The sequence below is a fragment of the Oncorhynchus nerka genome, linkage group LG24, assembly GCF_034236695.1.
Source record: "Oncorhynchus nerka isolate Pitt River linkage group LG24, Oner_Uvic_2.0, whole genome shotgun sequence".
NCBI lineage: Eukaryota > Metazoa > Chordata > Actinopteri > Salmoniformes > Salmonidae > Oncorhynchus > Oncorhynchus nerka.
The window spans coordinates 62,406,278-62,432,463 of NC_088419.1; the positions used below are offsets into that span (position 1 = coordinate 62,406,278).

Genomic DNA, 26,186 nt, shown 5'->3' on the forward strand with positions numbered 1-26,186 from the left:
GACTCCAGGGGGACTGTTGAACGTTATGAATTTGACGAGGGGCTGCAGTAAGTTTTCTTTCAATGGCTAAGGTATGGCGCCTGTAGCCTACAGTATGTGCATTTAGCCTTTGCCCACGGTGAAGACACCAGCCCCAGTCATTACAGTAGGCTCTACCCCATAGACTCAACAAGCAAGGGGCCCTCCTGAGTTCACCCCTGGCACAGACCCTCATCGCCCCCTGCTTTGACTGGCAACCTCCATTGTGGCCTTTCCAATGAGCCAGGCAACCCCTCTGAATTACAATACTGCCTCTTTAATGTGGCTTTGGCTTGGTTTCTCCTGACCCTGCTCAACAGTTTGTTTCCAAACCCCATTTCAACGTTTTTCCAAGAGTCTGTCCATAGTTCACTCCCCATTCCCCCTGCATACAGTGCTAAGTAAGTACAAATTTGTGCATCTGTAAATGATGAAGCGCCACTACATTGATGGTATAAGCATACTTGTGTGTGTGTGTGTGTGTGTGTGTGTGTGTGTGTGTGTGCACGTGCGTGCGTGCGCCTGGTGGGTAGGCTGGAGTTAGAGGCTGGGGTCATGGACCACATGGTATTTTACTCTGAGAAGTAACAAGGAATAGGCTAGATGTTTCCTTTTTTAACTTTATTAAATCAATACAATTGGGTGTAGTTAAAGACGTCTGTTTAAGGGCTGTTAAAATGACATAAACCTCGTGGAAAATGTTGAGGTGGGGGCCGAGGTCTGTGTGGGATTTCTTTATTCAGCCCTGTCAAGTTTTTAAAAGACTTCAGTGGTCTGCAGGAGAAAGCCAACATCTCATTATGTTTTTTAAAAGGTTTGGGTAGGATCCTGCTGAGATCTCTCGCCGTAGCTGCTCTTTTACTCCGTATTATTTTGAATTGCTCTATTTGGTTGGTCGTCCTGACCGGAGTTAAGTGTTTTGGGGCCCATTAGTGGAGAAGACACTGATTGTAGAACACTGTGAAAGTAAAGCACTGTGTCTGGAGTTGGCCACAGTGTTTCCCCTGGTCATGCATTATCCCCAATCACTGCTCTTCACATCTCATACTGTACCGTAGGCCCAGAACAACACTGACATGCGGGCACCCACTTACTTTCACACACAGACTGTGCAATTATACAGGTCAAATGCAACACACGGACATGTACTACGAAACCTCTTAATGGCAATTGTTAAAGCAGAACATACTTTTATTGTATTTATTGTATTGAGCTAGATATGTACATGTAGTCAGGGATACTGGAGTATTGAGCTAGATATGTACATGTAGTCAGGGATACTGGAGTATTGAGCTACATATGTACATGTAGTCAGGGATACTGGGGTATTGAGCTAGATATGTACATGTAGTCAGGGATACTGGAGTATTGAACTACATATGTACATATAGTTAGGGCTACTGGAGTATTGAGCTAGATATATACATGTAGTCAGGGATACTGGAGTATTGAGGGACATATGTACATGTAGTCAGGGATACTGGAGTATTGAGCTAGATATGTAAATGTAGTCAGGGATACTGGAGTATTGAGCTACATATGTACATGTAGTCAGGGATACTGGAGTATTGAGCTAGATATGTACATGTAGTCAGGGATACTGGAGTATTGAGCTAGATATATACATGTAGTCAGGGATACTGGAGTTTTGAGGGACATATGTACATGTAGTCAGGGATACTGGAGTATTGAGCTAGATATGTACATGTAGTCAGGGATACTGGAGTATTGAGCTAGATATGTACATGTAGTCAGGGATACTGGAGTATTGAGCTAGATATGTACATGTAGTCAGGGATACTGGAGTATTGAGCTAGATATGTACATGTAGTCAGGGATACTGGAGTATTGAGCTAGATATATACATGTAGTCAGGGATACTGGAGTATTGAGGGACATATGTACATGTAGTCAGGGATACTGGAGTATTGAGCTACATATGTACATGTAGTCAGGGATACTGGGGTATTGAGCTAGATATGTACGTGTAGTCAGGGATACTGAAGTATTGAGCTACATATGTACATATAGTTAGGGCTACTGGAGTATTGAGGGACATATGTACATGTAGTCAGGGATACTGGAGTATTGAGCTAGATATGTACATGTAGTCAGGGATACTGGAGTATTGAGCTACATATGTACATATAGTTAGGGCTACTGGAGTATTGAGGGACATATGTACATGTAGTCAGGGATACTGGAGTATTGAGCTAGATATGTACATGTAGTCAGGGATACTGGAGTATTGAGCTAGATATGTACATGTAGTCAGGGATACTGGAGTATTGAGCTAGATATGTACATGTAGTCAGGGATACTGGAGTATTGAGCTAGATATGTACATGTAGTCAGGGATACTGGAGTATTGAGCTAGATATGTACATGTAGTCAGGGATACTGGAGTATTGAGCTAGATATGTACATGTAGTCAGGGATACTGGAGTATTGAGCTAGATATGTACATGTAGTCAGGGATACTGGAGTATTGAGCTAGATATGTACATGTAGTCAGGGATACTGGAGTATTGAGCTAGATATATACATGTAGTCAGGGATACTGGAGTATTGCGCTAGATATGTACATGTAGTCAGGGATACTGGAGTATTGAGCTAGATATGTACATGTAGTCAGGGATACTGGAGTATTGAGCTAGATATGTACATGTAGTCAGGGATACTGGAGTATTGAGCTAGATATGTACATGTAGTCAGGGATACTGGAGTATTGAGATAGATATGTACATGTAGTCAGGGATACTGGAGTATTGAGCTAGATATTTACATGTAGTCAGGGATACTGGAGTATTGAGCTAGATATGTACATGTAGTCAGGGATACTGGAGTATTGAGCTAGATATGTACATGTAGTCAGGGATACTGGAGTATTGAGCTAGATATGTACATGTAGTCAGGGATACTGGAGTATTGAGCTAGATATGTACATGTAGTCAGGGATACTGGAGTTTTGAGGGACATATGTACATGTAGTCAGGGATACTGGAGTATTGAGCTAGATATGTACATGTAGTCAGGGATACTGGAGTATTGAGCTAGATATGTACATGCAGTCAGGGATACTGGAGTATTGAGCTACATATGTACATGTAGTCAGGGATACTGGGGTATTGAGCTAGATATGTACATGTAGTCAGGGATACTGGAGTATTGAGCTACATATGTACATATAGTTAGGGCTACTGGAGTATTGAGCTAGATATATACATGTAGTCAGGGATACTGGAGTATTGAGGGACATATGTACATGTAGTCAGGGATACTGGAGTTTTGAGCTAGATATGTACATGTAGTCAGGGATACTGGAGTATTGAGCTAGATATGTACATGTAGTCAGGGATACTGGAGTATTGAGCTAGATATGTACATGTAGTCAGGGATACTGGAGTATTGAGCTAGATATGTACATGTAGTCAGGGATACTGGAGTATTGAGCTAGATATGTACATGTAGTCAGGGATACTGGAGTATTGAGCTAGATATGTACATGTAGTCAGGGATACTGGAGTATTGAGCTAGATATGTACATGTAGTCAGGGATACTGGAGTATTGAGCTAGATATGTACATGTAGTCAGGGATACTGGAGTATTGAGCTAGATATATACATGTAGTCAGGGATACTGGAGTATTGAGCTAGATATGTACATGTAGTCGGGGATACTGGAGTATTGAGCTAGATATGTACATGTAGTCAGGGATACTGGAGTATTGAGCTAGATATGTACATGTAGTCAGGGATACTGGAGTTTTGAGGGACATATGTACATGTAGTCAGGGATACTGGAGTATTGAGCTAGATATGTACTCTGGATAAGAGCGTCTGCTAAATGACTTAAATGTAAATGTAAATGTAGTCAGGGATGAGGATAAAGTGACTGGTAGCAGGAGAGATGATAATTATATTAGTAAACGGTATGGCAGCAGCATAAGTGTGGTTGGTGGGTGTGGTGCATGTGCACTTGATGTAGACATAAAAATCTACTGTTTATCAGCATTGTAGTCAAATATGAAAATGGAGAGAATATTATTTTTCTTTGACTATCATATAACCACTTCTGCAATTCATGTGTAAAGTGACTTATTTTTCTTTCTTTCTTTCAGTCCTGGTACCTGGGAAACTAAACAACACAAGGATCATTGAAAGGGGCAGGGACACATGGATTTGAGATTCAACACTTTTTGTGGAATTAAGAAAATTGCAAATGCGATGCAAGAGGGAAAGTGTATATATATATAAATATATGTGTGCATATATATTTATGTATATCAACATAAAAGATGCTTCAACACACCTTTTTGGAATGCAAGACAGAGGCAGAGAGAGCAACGCCAAGGCAAGAAAGAGAAAAGGTTTGTGCAGCCAAAATGAACGGTGGGGCAGAGACATGACCCTGTCTCCAGGATAGTACCCCTCCTCTTTAACACCCCCCTCTGCTACAGGTGCTGCTTCCTCATATATGCAAAATAAGTATCCTTTCATTTCTTAATCAACAAGAAAGAGAAGAATCCGAATCCAGAGTCATAGTTTTCCACACTTCTTCGGAGCCGGTAAATAAACAACTCTTTGAAAGTATTTAGGCGAGGCTGGTCACACATGGTCAATAACCTCCCTTTGCCCATGAAGAGTCTACTTTTCATCCAGTTTGATTGACAATCCTGTATCTGTGTCAGTTACTTTGTTTAAAGAGTGGGGTATTTTTAAGATTTCATTTAAACGTGTCTTCTATGAGGCACAGTGATATGCATACACAATCAAAAGGATCTGTCTTTAGAGCAGTAGAGAGCATCGTAAAAAGACAGGTACTGTAACGGGTGTGTTAGTTTTCACAATAACTGATACGCCCTCTTGTGCCTGTCAACTGTTGTCTGTTTGTTTAGACATTGGTTTGTGTTTGCATACGATTCAAGCATAGTGAAACCTCCTCTTCCTATCCTTGCCCCACTCTTGAGTTAATATTGCATAAAGTTTGTATTAATGTAGATAACAGGGGTTTATTCTGCATAGTGACAAAGGGAGAACAAAAATAGTAATGTCACTATTGAGACAGTATTGGGTGTAGAGGGGAGAATCTTTCTTTTTTTTGTATTTAGTTTAAATTGCATTGGACATTACAGGCATTGCACTACTATAATGTAAATGTTTCCTTATTAGCAGCTATCCCTTGGCCTAATCATATGAAATGTTGCAAGTCAGAGGTGGGTTTTAGGATTATGTTGTAGAAACTACTATGCTGTGTTGCTTTGGTAGCAGGGTACAAGAGTTATGAGTGTTGGCTTTCTTGAGCTATCGATTCGGATCAATACAATCCAGCCCTGTTGTGTTTCAGATATTCTATACTCATCTAGAGGACCTTTCCTTGTGTATGTTGAGGTACAGGGAATCCTGACAGGTTTATAGGTAAATCACACCCTTTTGGATCTCTTTCTACATTCTGTGTATCTAAGTCACACTTTTATTATCTCACTCATGCTGTCTTTATATAATCGAAAACAAAAAGCAATTTATGAATCTTTTTTTAAAGCAGATCACATACTTTGGATGAGTCGAGAAGAATGTGAATGATTTGATCATTAGAAGCGTGTCTGTAAAGGTAACCATTGATAGTGCCACCACTGACCCCAGACCTAATGGTTGCTAGGCCAACGGCACTGCATGTATCCATGTGTGCACATGGCATGATTCTGGCTCATTGATGACGGGCAACTGACTGACCAGCAGTGTCCATCACCAGTCTATTTGGTCAGAACTTTCTTTACAGGTTTTGTCCTTGTCTCATTTGCTAATGCAATGTTTGTGACAACAGACTTTGTTGCAGCATGTGTTGGGATGGATGCAGATACATATTTATAAATTGAAAACATCAGGACTTAAGACTCCCCAAGCCCAAACCATATATACAGCCATGAAAAGTGCCTAAGACATAGCAAGAGTTCTTTCTACATTTCTTTGTATTATTGTTTTGGTTTGTTTGAAGTACTGCAAACATCAATGAGCTCTAGACAGGCAACAGGTGTGGTGTGATGCACAGAGGGGAAGAAGTTATGGAGAGCTCACATCCCTAACCTGTCTCCAGCCAAATGCACCTTCCATGTGTTTTTCTGAGCACAGGCTTCTCATTGGTTGTCTGCTGGGCACAAGCTAAGAAAAGTATAAAACTCTGCTATCAGCAATGACATAATTAAACCAACATATCAAAGCTATATACACACACACACACACACACTGAACATAAATGTAAACGCAACATGTAAAGTGTTGGTCCCATGTTTATGAGTTGAAATAAAAGGTCCCAGAAATGTACCATATGCACAAAAAGCTTATTTCTCTCACATTTTGTGCAGGAATGTTTACATTCCTGCTAGTGAGCATTTCTCCTTTGCCAAGATAATCCATCCACCTGACAGGTGTGGCATATCAAGAAGCTGATTAAACAGCATGATCATTACACAGGTGCACCTTGTGCTGGGGACAATAAAAGGCCACTCTAAAATGTGCTGTTTTATCACACAACACAATGCCACAGATGTCTGAAGCTGAGGGAGTGTGCAATTGGCATGCTGACTGCAGGAATGTCCACCACAGCTGTTGCCAGAGAATTGAATGTTAATTTCTCTACCATAAGCCGCCTCCAACATTGTTTTAGAGAATTTGGCAGTACGTCCAACCGGCCTTGACCGCAGACCGCGTTTATGGCATCATGTGGGCAAGTGGTTTGCTGATGTCAACGTTGTGAATTGAGTGCCGCATGGTGGCGGTGGGGTTATGGTATGGACAATCATAAGCTACGGACAACGAACACAATTGCATTTTAACAATGGCAATTTGAATGCACAGAAATACTGTGACAAGTTTCTGAGGCCCATTTATTTTAAGGTATCTGTGAGCAACAGATGCATATCTGTATTCCCAATCATGAGAAATCCATAGATTAGGGCCTAATGAATTGATTTCAATTGACTGATTTCCTCATATGAACTGTAACTCAGTAAAATATTTGAAATTGTTGCATGTTGCATTTATATTTTTGTTCAGTGGAGAGAGAGAGAGAGAACACAGATGCAGATATTGCTCATTAAGACAGATACACTTCTAGGGAATAATATCCATACACGCTGGTTACGAAAAGCTAACCTTTAAATACGGCTTTGCAATGGAAAACATCAAATTTGCGGTGAGTGTTCCAATTGACATCTGTTATTTAAAAACAGAATACCTACAATGACTTGTTTTAAAAGGTGCTCATATGAAATGATACTGATATATATTCATGCATGGTGCTTTCAAAAGAAAATCATGAGATACCAGCTCTATCGACCACCATAATGCTGACATGGGTGCATGGCAGAAACTCTTACTACCCTTCTGAAGCTGACCCCCCTGCCCCCCATAGCTCTTCCCTCTAATCTTTGGAACAGAGAGCAAATAATACTGATGGGTTCTTACCTTTTTACCTAATTCTTTGGATTTTTATTCCCTATTTTTAACTTCTATTTTGCACGATATTTTATATAACACATTATGTGCCTTGCCTTTAGTTAAGAACAATAATACATGATACAAATTATGTAAATTCATTTCTCTTTTTGGTGTAACCGGTAACTCTGCAAAAATGACAAAAAAACATTGCTGCATGTTTGATTGCTTGTCATTATCCAGTTTAGATGAATACAGTAGTAGATTAAAGTAGTGACAGTTTGCGTTTATCGAGATGGGGTATTTTCACCATTTTCCCTTTCTGTGGTTATTATACATTAGTATTTGTCATTCCATCACATGGAAACCTTGCTACAATTTAATCGTGTTAATTTCTTCGTTTTTATTGACTCTTGTTGCTTTCCCTTTCATTATGTCTTCCATCTTGGTGTAATATGTGAAATATGCAATTCTTGTTTCCTCTGCTCAGCGATTGCTTAAGTTGTATTTTGCCCCCTTTTTAAAGCTCTTCTTCAATGATAAAGAATGTGCTGCAAGAATTAGAGAAAATGTCCAAGTACTTCAATTCAAGATGGAGGTCAGGGTAGAGAGCCGTGAGGGATGTGTTGTAGGTGATCAGGCTCCTAGCACGGAACAGAGCTGTAAAATCACTGAGATGAGCTTACATTTCCCCCAGCACCATGGCAACTTCTGCCTCTGTAGACACTTTTTGGCACCAAATGACCAGAACTGAATATGGGGTACATTTTATCCCACTATTTTGTTACATTACAACCTGCGAGTCTCCTATACGCAGATAGGCAAATCCAAGCACTTTAATAGCTTTTCAAACAGGAACATCTATTAAAAAAAAATATGAATCTCTATCCATATGCTAAAACAAGGGAAATGACTCATTTGGAATTGTTTAAGGATAAAGCTGAAGCTTCCGAGACAAATTCTTTCCATGGAATGCTAACTGTCTTATTATGTTGTGTCAGTGATGAGCAGGGCACAGTGCTTCACATCTTTGTTTTAGTTTGTGTGTTTCATGGGTGTATGAGAGAGAAAGGGATTGAGATCGTGTGAGTGTGTGGCTAGATCTGGTTCTCAGATTGCACATACATAAATGGGCCGATAGCAAAGAGAGAGAGAGTGTATCAGGTGTATTGGGGAAAGGAGTGTTGAAAAACACTAGATGTGGATTTCACTTCAGAAGACTGAAAACGAGAGAGAGAGAGAGAGAGAGAGAGAAAAGGATGGGGTATTTTAGCACTACTAGATGGAATTGTCGGAGAAGAGTAGAAATGTGTGACACAATAAACTAGTGCAGTGAGATGCATTAATGACGTGATAATTTCCCCTCCTCGATTTTATACCTTGTGATTTAGAGTTTTTGCATCGCACTGCATTTTCCATCGGGTTAAGGGGTCAAATTATTTCACTGGGAATATGCACAATACCTGGATGTTATTGAAATTAACTGATCAAAAATCTGTAAAAATGAAAATAAAATGTAAAAAAAACAACACAAAAAAAACCAATTGAAGGTTTCATAACACTGGCTACAATAGAATGTTAAGCTTTATGTACCATGTGTAGATTATTCTTTTCATGTTTAGTGTGTAGTTACATTTTTAGGTTCTCCACATTTAGGTCCATTGTGTGGAATCTACAAATCCACCTTATGTTGTTTTGAATATTAGCCCTTCAGAAGTATAGACTGACCTAGTCAGAATCATGGTATAGAGAATGAAAACAACAGAACATCTGTTAATAGCTGTTCAAATTACTGAAAGATGCCAAGACATTAGTTTTTTTATTAGAGGGTAGATTATAATTGATCATTTCTTACTGCGTAGTGTAATGGGAGTATATTGAATAAGAGAGGATATTGTGTATTTTTTTCAGCAGGGTCAGAAAAGGCCATTGTGAAAGTGTGTTATGCAGTGTACAGTATTGTTTCTGCAATGGATATTGCAATGCTGGTAGCTATTGAGAATTCAAGTAAAATGGCAGAAAAAGAGGTATTGTTTACATCAGTGTTTCCTAACTCCAGCACCTCCAACAATACATCTATTTGTTGCATCCCCGGACAAGCACCCCTGATTCAACTTATCAACTAATCATCAAGCCCTCAATGAGTTGAATCAGGTTAGTCAGGGACTACAACAAAAATGTGTACTGTTGGGAGTACTCGAGGACTGGAGTTGGGAAACGCTGGTTTGCATTGCCCTTCTTAAGATCTTGGCGATGACGGTTTATGTGTCCCGGTCCACAGTCCCAGGTTGAAGTGGCGTGCTGTAGCAAAGGCATTCCATCAAATCCATACGATCCTCAAGCTCAACAAAATGCTGCCGTCATTCAGCAAGCTAATTTATATTTGTTAAACAGGACATGTGGTGAGGCAAGCGTCTGCTCCTGATCAAAGAACTCCCACGGTGTGGGCTATGTCCCTGGGCTCTGTCATGTATGGAAGGAGGACAAGGCCAACTGACGTGTTAACCATACACCCAGTACAGTCAGTGGGCTAGTTGGAGCACAAGGCCCATAATCAAGTCATCACATTCGCCTCCTAGATTTCAGCATGGAGTCCAATTACTGCTGTAGTACTGAGGGCGCCAAAGTGCTCATGTTTGGTAGCGCTGGCGAATGCTCAAGCTTATTGTATGTCGACATATTAGGCTTTTCAAAAAAACTACATTTGGATGTTTTAAACACACACAATTAATGGAAATAGAGAAAGAATCCCATGTAAAGTTCCCCTCTGGTTCTAACTGTACAGTAGCAGCAGACGCTGGAGTCTCATGACATGTTCTGTGAAGATTTGCACTGCTCCACACTCACCTCTCCAGTCCAGTTTACCCTCCAGCCTGGGTCTGACTGGGACACATAGGGACATGGGTCTGACGCCACGGTAGTCTAGCCAGCACAGTGGTCCTTCAGCACACCGTCTGCTTTTTGTAACTAAACTCGGCTATACATTATATTATTATGACAGCGACATAGACTTTTGTTTTCAGAGCAGGTGTCCCCCCCCACCCCCCAACACTTTTTAAAGTGGCCACAGGTGATGGTTGAACTTACTCTGAAAGACATTCATATGCATTCGATACTGATGCATGTAAAACATTATCTTATTATATTTCAAAACCCTTACTAATATTTTTGTAGTGATTATTATCATTGTGATTATTGTAGGATTGTTACATTTTGGACACATTATCCTGTGTATAAATGCTTACAGTATATCAATGAGAATGAAATAGGCAAAATGTACATACCATTTTTTTTGTTTTTTTTTTGTTTAAGTAAGTACATGTTTATGTTTGTGTTTAGATTTAGTTGCTATAAGCTTGTGGCCAAGCCACAAAATATAAGAATTCCTTCTTAGCGTTCTGCTATGGTTGGTATGAGCTCACCACCAATGCTGCATGCCTTTTTAAACAAGGTACCTGTATTTGGTTTTACTAACCCTGAAACTTGGACTCCAGTAATTTCAGCATCACTTGTTGTCATTTTAAACCGATCCAGAAGCTTCAATAAGCCTCAAGGGGATATGCAAATTCCATTGCCATTTATTTTTAAATTTTTTCCACAAGTCATCTAACAGTTCTGCACTTCTTTTTATTTTCACTGTTGCTGTGCAAGCTTCAAGATCTCAAACACTTTCCTTCTACTTGGAAGGTTGCACTAAATAACCTGGTATTGATGTTTTAAGGAAACTTCTCAAGATGTGCTTCTCTGGAAATATTTCTCAAGCTTAACCTTTGAGATGTAGGAATCCTGTGTGTGTGAGAGAGACAGAGCAAGATAAATTGAGGAAACAGCTGCTTGTAACAAGCTAAGAATATTAGTCACCGTATTTCTCCCCTTTTATTGTTTATCGTTAGAGAACCCACTGAGTACATCACTTTTATTGTTTATCGTTAGAGAACCCACTGAGTACATCACTTTTATTGTTTATCGTTAGAGAACCCACTGAGTACATCACTTTTATTGTTTATCGTTAGAGAACCCACTGAGTACATCACTTGAACATCCACCCGGGTGGTACATTTTTAGACATCCATTGAAGATGTTGAATTGGTTTGTGGGATTTGGGCTTGTAAAGACATTTGAATCAGTCCTAGACAAACAACAGCAGGGCTGACAGTCGCACTAGTTTTGTTGCAGTCCATACAAAGTGTGGTCACAGTGTGTTTGTGTGTGTTTTTGTCTGAGTGTTTGGTCAGGAAAGGCATGTGTGCAGATGAAGCACATTCCTCTGGTAGTGCAGGTGTGAGGCCCCACACTGCTCCGAGTGCCTTTCTTCAGCAGCGCTGCGTTGTTGTGAATGTTACTCTAGTTTTACTCAAGGACGCACTGCTCTGCTCCACCCAGGGACTTGCTACTGATATGATGTGAGGGTGTGGAAGGTGTGTGTGGGAGCTGCAGCCGCACTGTAACGGGTATTGATCCAGTATGAGTTTATGAAAAGAGAAGTCTTTACACATGGTGGCAACACAACGTTGAAGATTAGAATATGAAAAAAGTTGATTTACTATATTGGCCTATGATTTTCCTTCACGGTTTTTCAACGGATCTAGTTTATCTTTATGCAATTGGTACAGTATATAGATTAGAAATATGTTGTTTATAGTCTGTGCAACTATTTTAGGCAGGAACTCTGAATTCTCCCTATGCAATTAAGGGCTGGTGTACCCTGACAGGGTAAAGACCTGGGAATTTGATACCTATTGATATTCATTCATAAGTTCGTAGTAACTCAACAGTCACTGTCGAGACTCATGCAGATGTTTATTTACCTACAATTAGAATCGGGACTTGATTAAAATGGTCACAAGTCCCGTTTAAGTGTCAAGATGATTTCTTCAGAGAGACAAAAATACCTAGCAGTACACCAGTCCAAAGTGTAGAATGACAAGACTTGTATGTTTGTGAGAGTTTTGGGGGATCAGTAGATGGGAAGCCCAGTTCAGTTAGATCAATGCAATGATTTTACTTTTATTGTATTTAGTTTTTCCTATTCCCCTTAATGATCAGTTAGTGGAGTTTTCTTAAAGCAAACTCAAAAATCGCAAATGAGGAGACGAGTAGTAAACAGTCTCCATAATCCTCTTGTTACTGTGTGAAGAGACATGGAACACAGAATAATGGAGACCAGGTCACAACTCTCAGATGTGTCACAACATCGTTTTTGTGGTGAAATGTGCTTATGTTCACCCAGTGGATAAAGGTAACTGTTTTTAAGTTTGGTCTCTATATTTTACTTTCAACAAACCAGCAGGTAAAAAAAGCTAACTTACATAGATGTGAATACTGAATACCAAAAATGATTTAAACAAGCAGTGCCTGTCATTTTACTGCTAATTTCATTTATTTGTGGCCATTGCCCTTCTCAAGCTCTGATGTACATAGTATTTGTACTCTAAAGCTGCTGGGGGTCATTCTGACTTTGTGTGGGACTCTGTTTGGTGCCTGAGCCCCACTCTCACATTGGCTTCTGCTCATAGCTTTCCACACAAACTGTCACAATGAGGTCCTACAGTACTACCAAGGTGAAGGGCACCCACTAGCCAATGGCCTTTGGCTATGGAGGTGAAAAGCCATACAAAACAAGTGCAGTTATGAAGATCTGTTAATGTTATTGATAATCCATATCACAGATTCACTGACGTCAGGACCGGGAAGCCCCACCCACACAATAGAGGAGAGAACAAGGCCACATTTTAATGAGGGCTCTTTTTACAAAAAAATACAATTCCTCACATGATCTTCAACTGCTTGGCGCGCCAAACCTTTCTTGGCAATTCTATTACCTTCATCTTGTTCTGGACATGTATGTTGATTCCATCTTTAAACGTGCTGTTTTCTCAGTGTGATGAAGTTGGTTGGGTGGAGGAGGGAAGAGATAAAGATGATTCTCAGAGAACATTCTAATGCAGTGTTACATTTTAAGGTTTTTCCTCATTATTCTTTACAAATATTACCATAGTAGTTATTCATTAATCGCTTGCTTGCTGCACAGACATACACACTGCACACCAGGAAAGAGCATGTGGACATTTAGTTCTGACACATCCGGTAGAATAGAACAGGAAACGGCTTCATAGCGCACACGGATCACTTTCAACTGCTTGTGATTTTATTTTCCTTTTTGAAACTTTTAGTACAAAAGTATCAGCAAAAGTCGGTAATAAAAGTTTTCTGCTAATTATTTGAAATGACTCTCATACAGGAAAACTAAAGTTGCCATGTGTTTTTGAACTGGTGTGGGAGAAATTTACAGCTTTGACAATATTTCATTATAACATTGTATTTAGCCATCGCTGTTAGCAAATACATTACTGGAAGTGAGTATGTTTCCCTATGCAAAAAAAGTATAAAAAATAATAAACAAGCTATGCTACAACTCAGTGATATGTCCTTGTCATCTTTATATTTTCATTGTTCATATCAATTACATTTATGTCTGCCTTGTAATTCTTTGAACATTCTGATTTGATATCTGTTCGTTTAATTCTAGTGATCTTGACAAAATATCATCATTGAGGGTAATTGCAATGTTATTCATTTTGACAATGATGAATAACTAATAAGTGACTCATTTGAAGCTGCAGTTTTCCTCAACTCATGAATGTCTGTTGAATGTGAAATCTCATTCATTTTGATTCCTCAATTGAAACGGTCTGCTCTTCCCCAATATCTATTCTCTGCTATAAAAACTTGTCCTTGAACCAACAAAAGCATTTGCCTTGGAAGGAATGCACTTTGGAAGGCTTTCCCAGGCTGGAGGTCGGGAGTGGAAGAAGACCTGTGGGGGTGTCTGGCTGTATGGAACTGAAGATACTGTGAACAGAGTTCTAATAGAAGCCAGTAAACTCCAGGGAGTCAGTGATGTGTCTGTGATCTCTGGCCTTGAGGTTGGGAAGCCCAGATGAGGCCAGGGCCGGTTGGCTGACAGAGCAGACACTACCCAGACCTAAAGATGGGCTAATTATAGCACTTCTGGCCCGGGCCTCTCATAACCACACACCTCCTGGAACGTCTTGGACACAGAGAGGAAATACTGTCATTTCTTGGACGGTAAATGTCTCATTTGGAAACGTAATGATGCATTAAATGGTAACTGCCAAATGCACATACTGTATACACAGTCTGTAGGCAAAACCAGGGGAACATTTTACTTTTGCATTTGAGTGAAAAGTTTATTAGCTGACCTTTCAGTGTTTTTCTCAGTCATCAACTGTTCATTTATCCAAAATAGTTTCAATCTGATTTCTACTTGTAATCAATTACTTATTAGTCAGTTACCTTTATTTGCCTTGCAATTTCCCAGAGATTGATGTCATAGTGCATTTTAAAGTGTGCAATCTCGTGTAATGTTTAGATGTAGGATCTTCATTTAATCACTCCTTTGTTGCTGAAAATGTTCCTGCACTGCAGGAGATGAAAACCTGTAGTGTATCAAAGATTTTAAAAGGCTTCTAAAGTTTTACATTTTCACTTTAGAATGACACATTTGATTTGCCCTAATGTAAAAATGTATCAACCCCTACAAAACATCTCCATTAATTATAATCCACAAAATAATTCACATTTCCTGTTACTGCGGGATTATTTTCCTGCTGTAGCAAACTGTCTCAAATTAAGATTCTACATCAGTATGGTCACTTATCACAGCTACTAGACTTTTTATGAATCTCAACGTTGTGGCAGTTTGATGGTTTTACCTTGGCTGGAATTGTACACTGGCTGCTTTGAAATGGCTCCAAGATGTTAGCAGGCATACTGTTTAGTTATGCTTAGTTTGGTGATGGGGGTTAAGTGAAACCCCACACCATTGCTGTATAATAGACAGATTAGCAGTGCTCCATCGTTTTGTGTTGTTTTACCTACACAAACTAAAGAGTACAGAGCATTGGTCCATCTCTGTCCTTGGAAAAAATACACTAACAATAGCATGTAAATCACTGGCAACTTCTATAGCACTTACCTCAGGAGGCCAGCAGAGCAGACAATGAACTCTAATTCTAGAAGAATAAAAAGGAAAGCTGAACACTTGCGGTTTAAAGTATGTTTTCAGTTAGACTTGGCTGCAGGATTTGACGCACCTGACTCTAATCATTCCTCAAGCCATTACCCTCAATATAAGTTTGTTGGAACCAAGCTTGGAAAAACACAATTTCAGTTTTGGAAAGGAAGTCAAGTTTTATTAGATTTTAATGATTCACAATAAAAAAATACCAGCAACACATTTGTGAAAGGGTGAGTGAGTGCAGAAACGCTTTAGTTGAAGGGGTATCACATACGTTGCATACACACCACAGAAAGACCAAAATGAAATAAACATAAGAGGATCCCACTGGGCACAGACGTCAACTCAACGACTGTTCCACGTTGTTTCAATGTCATTTCATGGAAACAACGTTGATTCAACCATTGTGTGCCCAGGGGGATGTTTGTACGCCACTAAGTCATTTTAACTTACCCTGAGTCCGATTACTTAAAAGATATTTAAGAATGTAGAGTGCAATGTAGGACAGGGGCTTTAAGAAATATAAGTACAATGTCCTTATGGAAACATAGTGAGTAATGGCTCGAGCAATCTTTCCTCTGCTCCAGATATCAATGCGGGAGACAATAAAATAAAAGAGAACAGCTCAGAGAACAGAAGTGGCGCCAAGTGTGAGCAGGGTTATGAAACAAAGCCATTGAATGAATGACTAATGGGGCGACTCCCATAAAGACAGATCCATGAGCTGTAGCTGTTTCATACTGAAATTACACCGTCCACAGATCCAAAGAAAACAAATACCTCAGAGACCAAGTCAGTTGTTTTTGCAAAGGCCCCGCGCTGCATATAGATGAGAGAGTTGAAGACTGATTCATAAAAACAATTACTTACAAAGTAACATTTTAATGACCCGCTGCTACGTAGGGCCTGCTACTAAGACCGTCTTTAGTTTTTTTTATTCTACCAGGTAAATTGACTGAAAACCCATTCTCATTTACAGCAACGACCTGGGGAATAGTTACAGGGGAGAGGAGGGAGGATGAATGAGCCAATTGGAAGCTGGGGATGATTCGGTGGCCATGATGGTATGAGGGCCAGATGGGGAATTTAGCCAGGACACCGGGGTTAACACCTCTACTCTTGCGATAAGTGCCATGGTAGTGACCACAGAGAGTCAGGACACCCGTCTAACATCCCATCTGAAAGATAGAGGGGAAAAAATGTCACACCGGCCTGATCACCAAGTAATTACCCAGCAGCCTGGTGCTTATCTCCTGCAATTGTTCTTGGCTTCTTAACTGTTATGACTTCAATTATCACTATACTGTAGATTTTACAGCGAAATCCCTGGGTGAACTCGCTGCTTCTTTGCTGTTGATCCTAGTAATCATACAAAAATGGCCTTGGAGTGAAATAGCATCTCCTGGTGTCAATGTGATTGGAGAATTTGATGACTCTGCTTGGGGCAGATACGGGGTCAGTGCTTCAGGAAGGTTTCCAAAATGAAAACTACAGAGGTTTATATTTGGATTGGAATACATAGAGATAATATATAGTGGATTGGAATATATTCCATTCCAAGTTTTTACTTTTGTCAAGTGACTGCTTGCTGCAACAAGTGAGGCCATCTACAGTATGAGTCTCTTTAATACACAAAGAGACTAAAAGCTTATATGTCTCCTTCTCAGGATAGGATGACAAAACTTCTCCTCTGATTCTAAATATGAGGGGATGAAGAGTGTGTTGCTCTTCTGGCTTCAGATTAAACAAAGCCCACAAAAGCACCAACTACTGCCAGGAAATATGAAGTTGATGCCGCAGTTGAGCGATGCAGTATAAAACATGAAATTTCCACACGTTATAAAAATGTCAATTTCACGTCAACTTCAAAAAAGGGGTATTTTATGCACTGCAAAGGGAAATTGTGTAGGAGCAACAGCCAGATCAACCAAAGATAGGTCCCGTCTTGATAGTCACTGGTTGGAGTAACTGGAGAATGGTATTGAGAGCCCTAATCACAGTTCTGATTTACACTAAACATGCTTGAAAAACAGGCAACAAAATGTGACCATGCAAAGGGAGTAGAAACTTCCTACTTCCAATGTACATAATGTACAGAATATATATTATATTGTTCAGAAAACCCCATTCAAGAAGGTCCATGTTTGGAGCTGGACCAGGTTATTCAGTGGCTCTTTTAATTACAGTCGATTGTGTTTTGTGTGACTGTCAACTATAATGAAAAGGTCATTTTCTTCCCCCTTGCTCTAATCTGCTTGTCTATGCTTATGAATTTAATAAGTCAATTTACAGTATGTGATGTGAACGCCTTGTACCAACACTGCGTCAACTGCTTCCAGATGTCCAAACAAAGGCCAGTGTTCCCCTGAGACTCTCCTCTCTGCTATATGATAGCAATTAGGTCACTAAATGATATGGAGGCTGCTGGAGGGATAGCGTGCATTAAAAAAGTGACCCTTGCTTGTTAACAAGACTCTGGCAGAGCATGCAAAAGGTTGTGAGGACTCCTTTGAAGTTTGTCCCCTTGTCTCAGAGTCCTTTGTGATGCACATGACTCTGACAGCATTGTTAGGAGACCTATAAAAGTACCAGAGGTTTCTAGAAGGTTGATAGCATGCATGCAGTTGCATGTCAGTGTATACACATCTGCTAGTTCAGTGTATAGCTCTAGATTGAGCTTTTCAGGATTGTAAAATGCTTCATGATAGTCATTATTTCATTGCTTCAGAGGTCAAAGCAGAGTTTTTAATATGTTGAAATTCACCCATATGTAGATACCCACTGGGTACAAACTGGCTGACTCAACGTTGCTTCAACATAATTTGTCCATGTATTGTGGAATCTATGTGTAAAATAAATTGGATTAAAAAAAGTAATCAATGTAAACTGTTGTTTTGAGGGTGAAATTTCAACCACAGAATTATTATTATTTGTTATTTTTTTCACTTTTATTTAACCAGGTAGGCTAGTTGAGAACAAGTTCTCATTTACAACTGCGATCTGGCCAAGATAAAGCAAAGCAGTTCGACACAAACAACAACACAGAGTTACACATGGAATAAACAAACACAATCAATAATACAGTACAAAATTCTATATACAGCATGTGCAATGAGGTAGGATAAGAGAGGTAAGGCAATAAATAGGCCATGGTGGCAAAGTAATTGCAATATAACAATTCAACACTGGAATGGAAGATATGTGCAGAAGATGAAAGTGCAAGTAGAGATACTGGGGTGCAAAGGAGCAAGATAAATAAATAAATACAGTATGGGGATGAGGTAGATTGGATGGGCAATTTACAGATGAGCTATGTACAGGTGCAGTGATCTGTGAGCTGCTCTGACAGCTGGTGCTTAAAGCTAGTGAGGGAGTATCCAGCTTTAGTGAATTTTGCAGTTCGTTCCAGTCATTGGCAACAAAGAACTGGAAGGAGAGTCGGCCGAAGGAAGAATTGGCTTGAGGGTGACCAGTGAGATATACCTACTGGAGCGCGTGCAACGAGTTGGTGCTGCTATGGTGACCAGTGAGCTGAGACAAGGCGGGGCTTTACCTAGCAGAGACATGTAGATGACCTGGAGCCAGTGGGTTTGGCAACAAGTATGAAGTGAGGGCCAACCAATGAGAGCGTACAGGTCGCAGTGGTGGGTAGTATATGGGACTTTGGTGACAAAACGGATGGCACTGTGGTAGACTGCATCCAATTTGTTGAGTAGAGTGATGGAAGCTATTTTGTAAATGACATCGCCGAATTCGAGGATCGGCAGGATGGTCAGTTTTACGAGGGTATGTTTGGCAGCATGAGTGAAGGATGCTTTGTTGCGAAATAGGAAGCTGATTCTAGATTTAATTTTGGATTGGAGATGTTTATGTCATCATAGTAACCAAATTTCAAAATAGACAAACCTTGTATACTGTGGCGACCCGTCATTCAGGGCAGGTGGGGTTTTGAGCCCCCCCCTAAAAAAGGTTGTTTTTCTTAAATACGTGTCACATATCAGTTTACAAACAATGTAAAAAATAATAATTGAGTTAATAAAGCTGCATACAAACATGGTCTCTTTTCTGCATTCTTGAGTAAGGCAGCTCCAAAATGCAGGTGTTTCAGCCTGGCTCAGTGCTTTCTGTGGTGGTGGGGCAGCCAGCGGAAAATATGGAGCAAAGGGGTTGGTAATGTTCTCCAGTTGCCCTGTGATTATCTCAGTGTTCTGTCACTCATGGGGACACTACGTCACCGCCAAATCTAAGGGAAGAGCTCAAAAATGCAAGGCCCTTGGGTGCTGCCATAGAGTTACATTAGAAGTGTCCATCCAAGAAGGCTCAAGGTCATTGGCCACAGATAAAATGACGTCAAATCCTGTTATATCTACAATAGCTTTGATTGGACCGATTTCAAAATCTTAGCTAGCAGTCATCAACATAAATCAAGTCGACAATCTACTGGAAAATCCTTTTTAATCCTTGTCATATGAAAATAAATAATGAAGAGAAATTATAGATAAAATGTATCGGTGCTCATCGGCCATTGGACATAAACATTACACAAGTTGGAAGTCGCAAATTCAACAATGAGTGGTTTGGAAGGAATCAGTGGCTAACTGCAAGCATTGCAAAGCTATCCCTAGCCTGCTATTCAGTGGAGTGGGTGTGTGGTCCCAAGTCTGGGTTTAAGGGTCTCTTTTCCAATCTTAAAATGATAAACATTCAACATTGGCCATGCTGTCAATCCAGCATGATTTCTGCCACGCTCAAAACAAATGAACTCAAAGCTGGGAAATCTGACTTCAGTGAGTTCAAAACAACTGGGAACTCGGGAAAAAACGAGCTCCAAGTGGGAAAATAGGTTTTGAACGGTCATCCAACTCGGAATTGTAAGTCGTGAACTTGGGTCTCTTTCTAGAGCTACGACCTGAAGATCACTGACGTCATCATGATTCAACCTTGTTTTTTTCAGAGTTCCCAGTTGTCTTGAAAGTTCAATAAATCCAGAGAATGCCAGACTTTGATCTTCTGCTTGGATCGTTCCATCTGTGCCACTGACTTAGTCTGGTTTTAATTCCAGTTTGTTTACAACTTTATAATTGATATGTTTGATTCATGTCTCCATCTGGAACTATCCAAGAAGAATCATCTCCTTCAAATGTTGAGATTTGGTTGCGTTGACAACCAAACACAATTCAGTATCACTTCTGAAATACAATAACTAGCCAATTAACAAATTCGCAAATGATATGTTGGATTCACGTCTCCAACTCAACCAAAAATAAAAGTTAAAGAATGAGATTAAGCCAGTGGCTCACGTGGAACTATCCAAGCAGTAGATACATCTCCTTTAAATGTCTATATTTGGTTGCTTGTCAAGCAAACACAATTCAATATTACTTTTGTAATACACTAAATAGCACTAAATAAATTGAGGCTATTTTACAAACTAATGTAACATTTAACCTTAAAATGAGTAACACATCCCATGGCCACATTTTGAGGTTTCTGTACCTATACATTTCTTCTTATGTAATCAAATAAAGCTTGCATGTTCAAGATAGCATGCATAGGTCATCGCAGGTCTGTGAAGATATTCACAATTCCTGTAATAATCTGCTACGTAGAATCTCAAACGGCATTGATCGCTTGCACCATGTGCTTTTAATGGAATCTCAACTGCAATCCAGGTAATTTGGTTCTATTAGATAAAGCACAGTGATAACACCATCTGTTGTATAAATAAACAAAATATCTGACATTGGATTCCCATTTCAACTTTGCTGTGCTTCTTAATGTTTGAAAGCACAGTGACAGACATTTGGGTGACAACTACACCAAAAATCAAACATTGTTTTTCCATTGTTGTGCTTTTAGATGGTTGAACGCATAGTGATAACACATTGGAAATTCAACTAACTTTGAAAAGCTCCACCTGCAGAAACCTGTCAAGCTGCCACTCTGTTTAATGTCCCAAGGAGGCCTAGCCAATGTTCAGAACTCAAACCAGTCAAGGCTGGAAAACATTTAGCAAAGATCATGTTAGCTTGCTTGATTCATAAAAAGCAGCACTAAAGTCTAAGGCAGAAGACATTTTCAGCTCAAAGTGGATCCTCTTGGACCATTTTTTGAAATGGTTTGGTTTGGCCCTGTTTCTGTCCGTTGGAAGTAGTGGTCTCAATAAGGGCAGACCTGTAACCCCTCTGCTTCGCTGACAAGTTCTAGATTGCCAAAAGTTCTGGATTGCACAGCTTTCCCCTGCTGTATCCTCATGCTCTGTGGTTGAGGACCAGCCCACCACGTGCCCAGTTAAAGTTTGACACGGACTCCTGGCTCATATGTGGCTCTAAAAGGGTCTATTTGTGAGCACTTCTATTTCAGGCTGTCTCCTGTCTTCTCCCTGGCCACTGGAGTGCTGCAAGCTGTCTGGAGAAGGAGGCAAAGTCAGGATTTATGTCACTCTTTTTCCTCCACAGAGGGATCAATGTAATACTGAAGTCAAACAGGAATAACAATTTCAAGGTTTTCCATGCTTTTCTCAAAAAATGGTGTTCTCAGCCATTTTGCTCATTCTTTACTTTAAATTTGGTCTTATAGTCTTTTATCTAGATACATTATGAATAACGTCTCATTGTCTAACTTTTAAGCTTACCTTTACAGACTGTTGTCAATACACATTTGGAGCAGGGGGATTGAGTCACACCTAATGGTGAGAGAGTGTAACGACTGTAACATTGTAATCTTAACATGCAATCAAGTTTTTAAGTAACTTTTGGTCAGGTGGTTCACTGTAGAATGCAGATGGTCTTGTTATGATGATTATCCTGCAATTATAAAACGGATTTGTTGCCTAAAGTTGCTTATATTTGAAGGTGAAAACATCATCAAACTGTACTCATGCAGTTAACCCCATGGATGGGTAATCAGAGAGTAGGCATTGATTATGTGCCTCTCTAAAAATCCGCCGGCTCAATTTAAATAGAGAAATAGACAATGGATTGGTCTCCAGCGCAAACACCTACTTTCAAATGACTTTTTATCTTACAACATGACTGAGTCACTGATTTACGTCGATATCAAGTGAATCAGTTGTATTATGCCAAAGATCTGAGCATTCTCTGGTATTTGGATGGTTGGAAACCTGATGATGAATATAAAATGAGAAATATCGATAAAAAATAGCATATATCATCGCTGTGCTGGAACCATTTAAGCTGTCAGGGCTGCCATTCAAAATGAGTATTCGACCTCATACTGTAGGGCACTGCATTTATACATATACTTGTAGATTTCAGAGCTGTAATAAATGCAAAGCCCCGTTAATCATTCCATTCTGGCACTCTGGCTTCTTGATGATTCACACTTGGACGCAAGCCCACTCAATGTAAGAACTAATTTAAACAAGTAATTTCCTACAATACACAGGATCCAGGGAGAAGAGTGCCAGTGATCCAATATACATACCCTCTGCACTGTGGTGGCCCTTTGGACAAAAAGGGAGACCCTGAACTCTGGAACAGAACGCCTGAATATGCTGAATACTCTTTAAAGTGGAACTGGCAGGGTTTTTAACTACTTTGCAGATATGAAACAAACAGAAAATCATAATATCAGCAAAAATATCAAATTCCCAGTTTATGCTCCAACCCCTATAAAAGGTTTTAAAAATAGGTTATATTTGACAAAAAATTCCATGACGTACAGTAAGGCATTGTTGGCAGAATTGATGGACGCAGTTCAATGTATGATTAACATAATTCACCAATAAATGCGTTGGTAGTCCAAAATAGATTGCTATCAGGTTATAAATCACACCTACCTATAAAATAGTTTGCTGCCTCCACCCACTCAGTTTCAATGACTCAATATTTTGAACACTAACGGACGACTGTAACTAGCCTGGGAATGTCAGTACAATCAAGCTACCAAGGGAAATGATCAGAAGAAGTCAGTCATAACTTGGCTAATAGGCTAGCGCACATGTGTCACACAAGGCCCGCAGGCCGAATAGGACACACAAGCAAGTATTAGTCAACAGTTGAGTCATCTACTTTATGAAGTTACAGCCTGATGCACTTGCTTCGGTGGATTCAACTTCAACTACATTTGAGCAGTAGCCTAGGTTGACACCTCAACTACAATACATTTTGATCGCGCCATACAGCAATGCTGCATTCAACTGCACCGGTGATCGATGGCGAACAGCTCTTAAAATGTTACAACAACCTATAGCTACCTTTTTGTTATTTTGATTTATTCAATACTGTTTTATTTGGGTCGCAGCATATTATGCGCATCTACAAACATAGCAGCAAAGTCTGGACAAATATTATTTATCTCTTCTTTTGTTTTAATATGTGAACATTCTATATACAGCAAGCTAAAAACACGGAGTCTAACGTTAGCTTGCTAGGTGTTGGCAGGATGTCATGTCATTGGAGGAGTTGGTGAGTGACGGACATTTCCCTTCATATGGTTGTTCGTTGCCTACAGCGAGATATGTAGGTGTCATTTGGTTAACGTTAGCTAGCAAGAAATGTGAATCGCTATGCTAGTTAGCTATAGCTATGCTGAACTTAGTTGTCGATCAAATGGGCGGGCAGGCAGGCAAGTTCCCATTCAGATGAATTGGCAGGAAAACTGCAAAAGGATGAGCTCTAGCTGGCATTAGTTGTTGATCTTGTTCTTGATTTGTGCATAGGCAACTAAGGGAGAGAGCCTACCGTTTCATGGTTGTTTGAACAATAGTACTGTGAAGTTCCCAAATGTAAGAGAACCCATGTTATTTGCAGAAATCTATTCAGGTGGCTTTTGGCGAATGCGTTGTAAAGTCGCGCTGTTGCTACTGGCTGTAATCACAGTCCAGTTCAAAGAGGATTGCAGGCCTGTGTGGCAAACAGCTTATTTTCATATCAGCCTACTGTAGCTATGATTGTTCCACTTTAAGTTACAAAGCAAGCTACACTTTATATCCTCTCTTCAGCAATTTGAGAGGATGGCTAAATTGACCTCATTTCAAATCCTCCAGTGATTTGCATTCATGGACATCAATATTGCCATCTCGTACTGTGGTACTGCCTAAGCAATGAGGGAAATATGGGTATTTCCCTCATTGAGGTCAGGGTAATGCGAAGATTAATATTAAGGTCATGCCAAATTAGGGGTTAGGGTTATGCCTTGGTTAGGGTTATGGCAAGCATTTGTTATGTAAATGCATTGTATTACCAATCTAGGGTTTGCCAGTTGAATATACACGACCTATTCTCTATTTTGGGATGTAATTGCAACAACTGACAACAAAAATATACTTGCAAATGACCAATCAATAACATTGATTGTAATACATGTATTTAGTATTGTAGCGACCCGCACAGACAGCTGTGTGTTATGTGCTAGGCTAGGAGGTGGTTGTGTTGTACTGACCAGTACCCGGTGTTCGCGGGGTCCGACATGTCAATCAACCTGCTATCTGCCAATCACGGGAATGCCTGGAATGTTCTGATGCCGGGCATCCTGGTGGTTGGCGGAGTGGCGTGGAGGGGGGTTGGGCATTGGAAGTTAAGACCAGGTTCAGCCTTTGTTCTCTCTCTCTTACGTCTGGGCTTCACAAGAGAAGGTCACGATTGGCTTGTGGGTTATCTGTCATCTATTTGGCGTGTGCTACGGCCCAAACAGTAGCCTGTGTAAAGTTGGTTCAATAAACCGTCAATTCGCAAACTCAAGCCTCTGTCTGGACAATTGTTCATTTATGATCTAGTCAGGTCATTACAGTATATTTCAGCTATAGCTTCACAATTTACACTTTTTTTATTCTCAATTTAAAATTGACTAGGGGAGAGTGAGCCATTTTTTACATTCAGCATGACTGTCAAAGGAAATCTAGTATTATTTCTAACAAAGATATCTACATATATTTCAGGATGTCGTGTATCCCTGAAAATTATCAGAATTCATGTAAACATTACAATTTTGAAAACATAGCTTGTCCAAAAAAAGAGGTCTCTTGGTACAACTTACCCCAGGCAAATTAAGCCGCCTACAAATTAATGTACTGAATGAAATATTTCCACTGCCTTTTTAAAACCATCTCTATATTTATTTCCCAAACGCAATTCAACACAATCGCTTGTTTGTCTTTAAAGCATATTTAACACAGGTTTAACAGCTAACAAACAGTTTGTACTTTAAAAAAACACTTTTAACAAAGGCCTGTTGTTACCTCAGTGATAATGCCTTGCATTAGGCCTGTTGTTACCTCAGTGATAACGCCTTGCATTAGGCCTGTTGTTACCTCCGTGATAATGCCTTGCATTAGGCCTGTTGTTACCTCAGTGATAATGCCTTGCATTAGGCCTGTTGTTACCTCCGTGATAATGCCGTGCATTAGGCCTGTTGTTACCTCCGTGATAATGCCTTGCATTAGGCCTGTTGTTACCTCCGTGATAATGCCTTGCATTAGGCCTGTTGTTACCTCCGTGATAATGCCTTGCATTAGGCCTGTTGTTACCTCAGTGATAACGCCTTGCATTAGGCCTGTTGTTACCTCAGTGATAATGCCTTGCATTTGGCCTGTTGTTACCTCAGTGATAATGCCTTGCATTAGGCCTGTTGTTACCTCAGTGATAATGCCGTGCATTAGGCCTGTTGTTACCTCAGTGATAATGCCGTGCATTAGGCCTGTTGTTACCTCAGTGACAATGCCTTGCATTAG

General features: G+C 40.0%; 1 protein-coding gene across 7 annotated transcripts in view; it reads left to right on the forward strand.

Annotated features, from left to right (window-relative positions):
• Positions 1 to 13,871, forward strand: part of LOC115108389 (nuclear factor 1 C-type-like) — a 134,231-nt gene extending 120,360 nt beyond the window's left edge. For all 7 annotated transcript variants that reach the window (XM_029632651.2, XM_029632654.2, XM_029632655.2 and 4 more), the window contains one exon: positions 4,140 to 13,871. In XM_029632651.2, coding sequence (XP_029488511.1) covers positions 4,140 to 4,160 — 21 coding nt within the window. In that variant the 3' untranslated portion in view covers positions 4,161 to 13,871. The remainder of the gene's footprint in view (positions 1 to 4,139) is intronic.
• Positions 13,872 to 26,186: the final 12,315 nt, after the last annotated feature.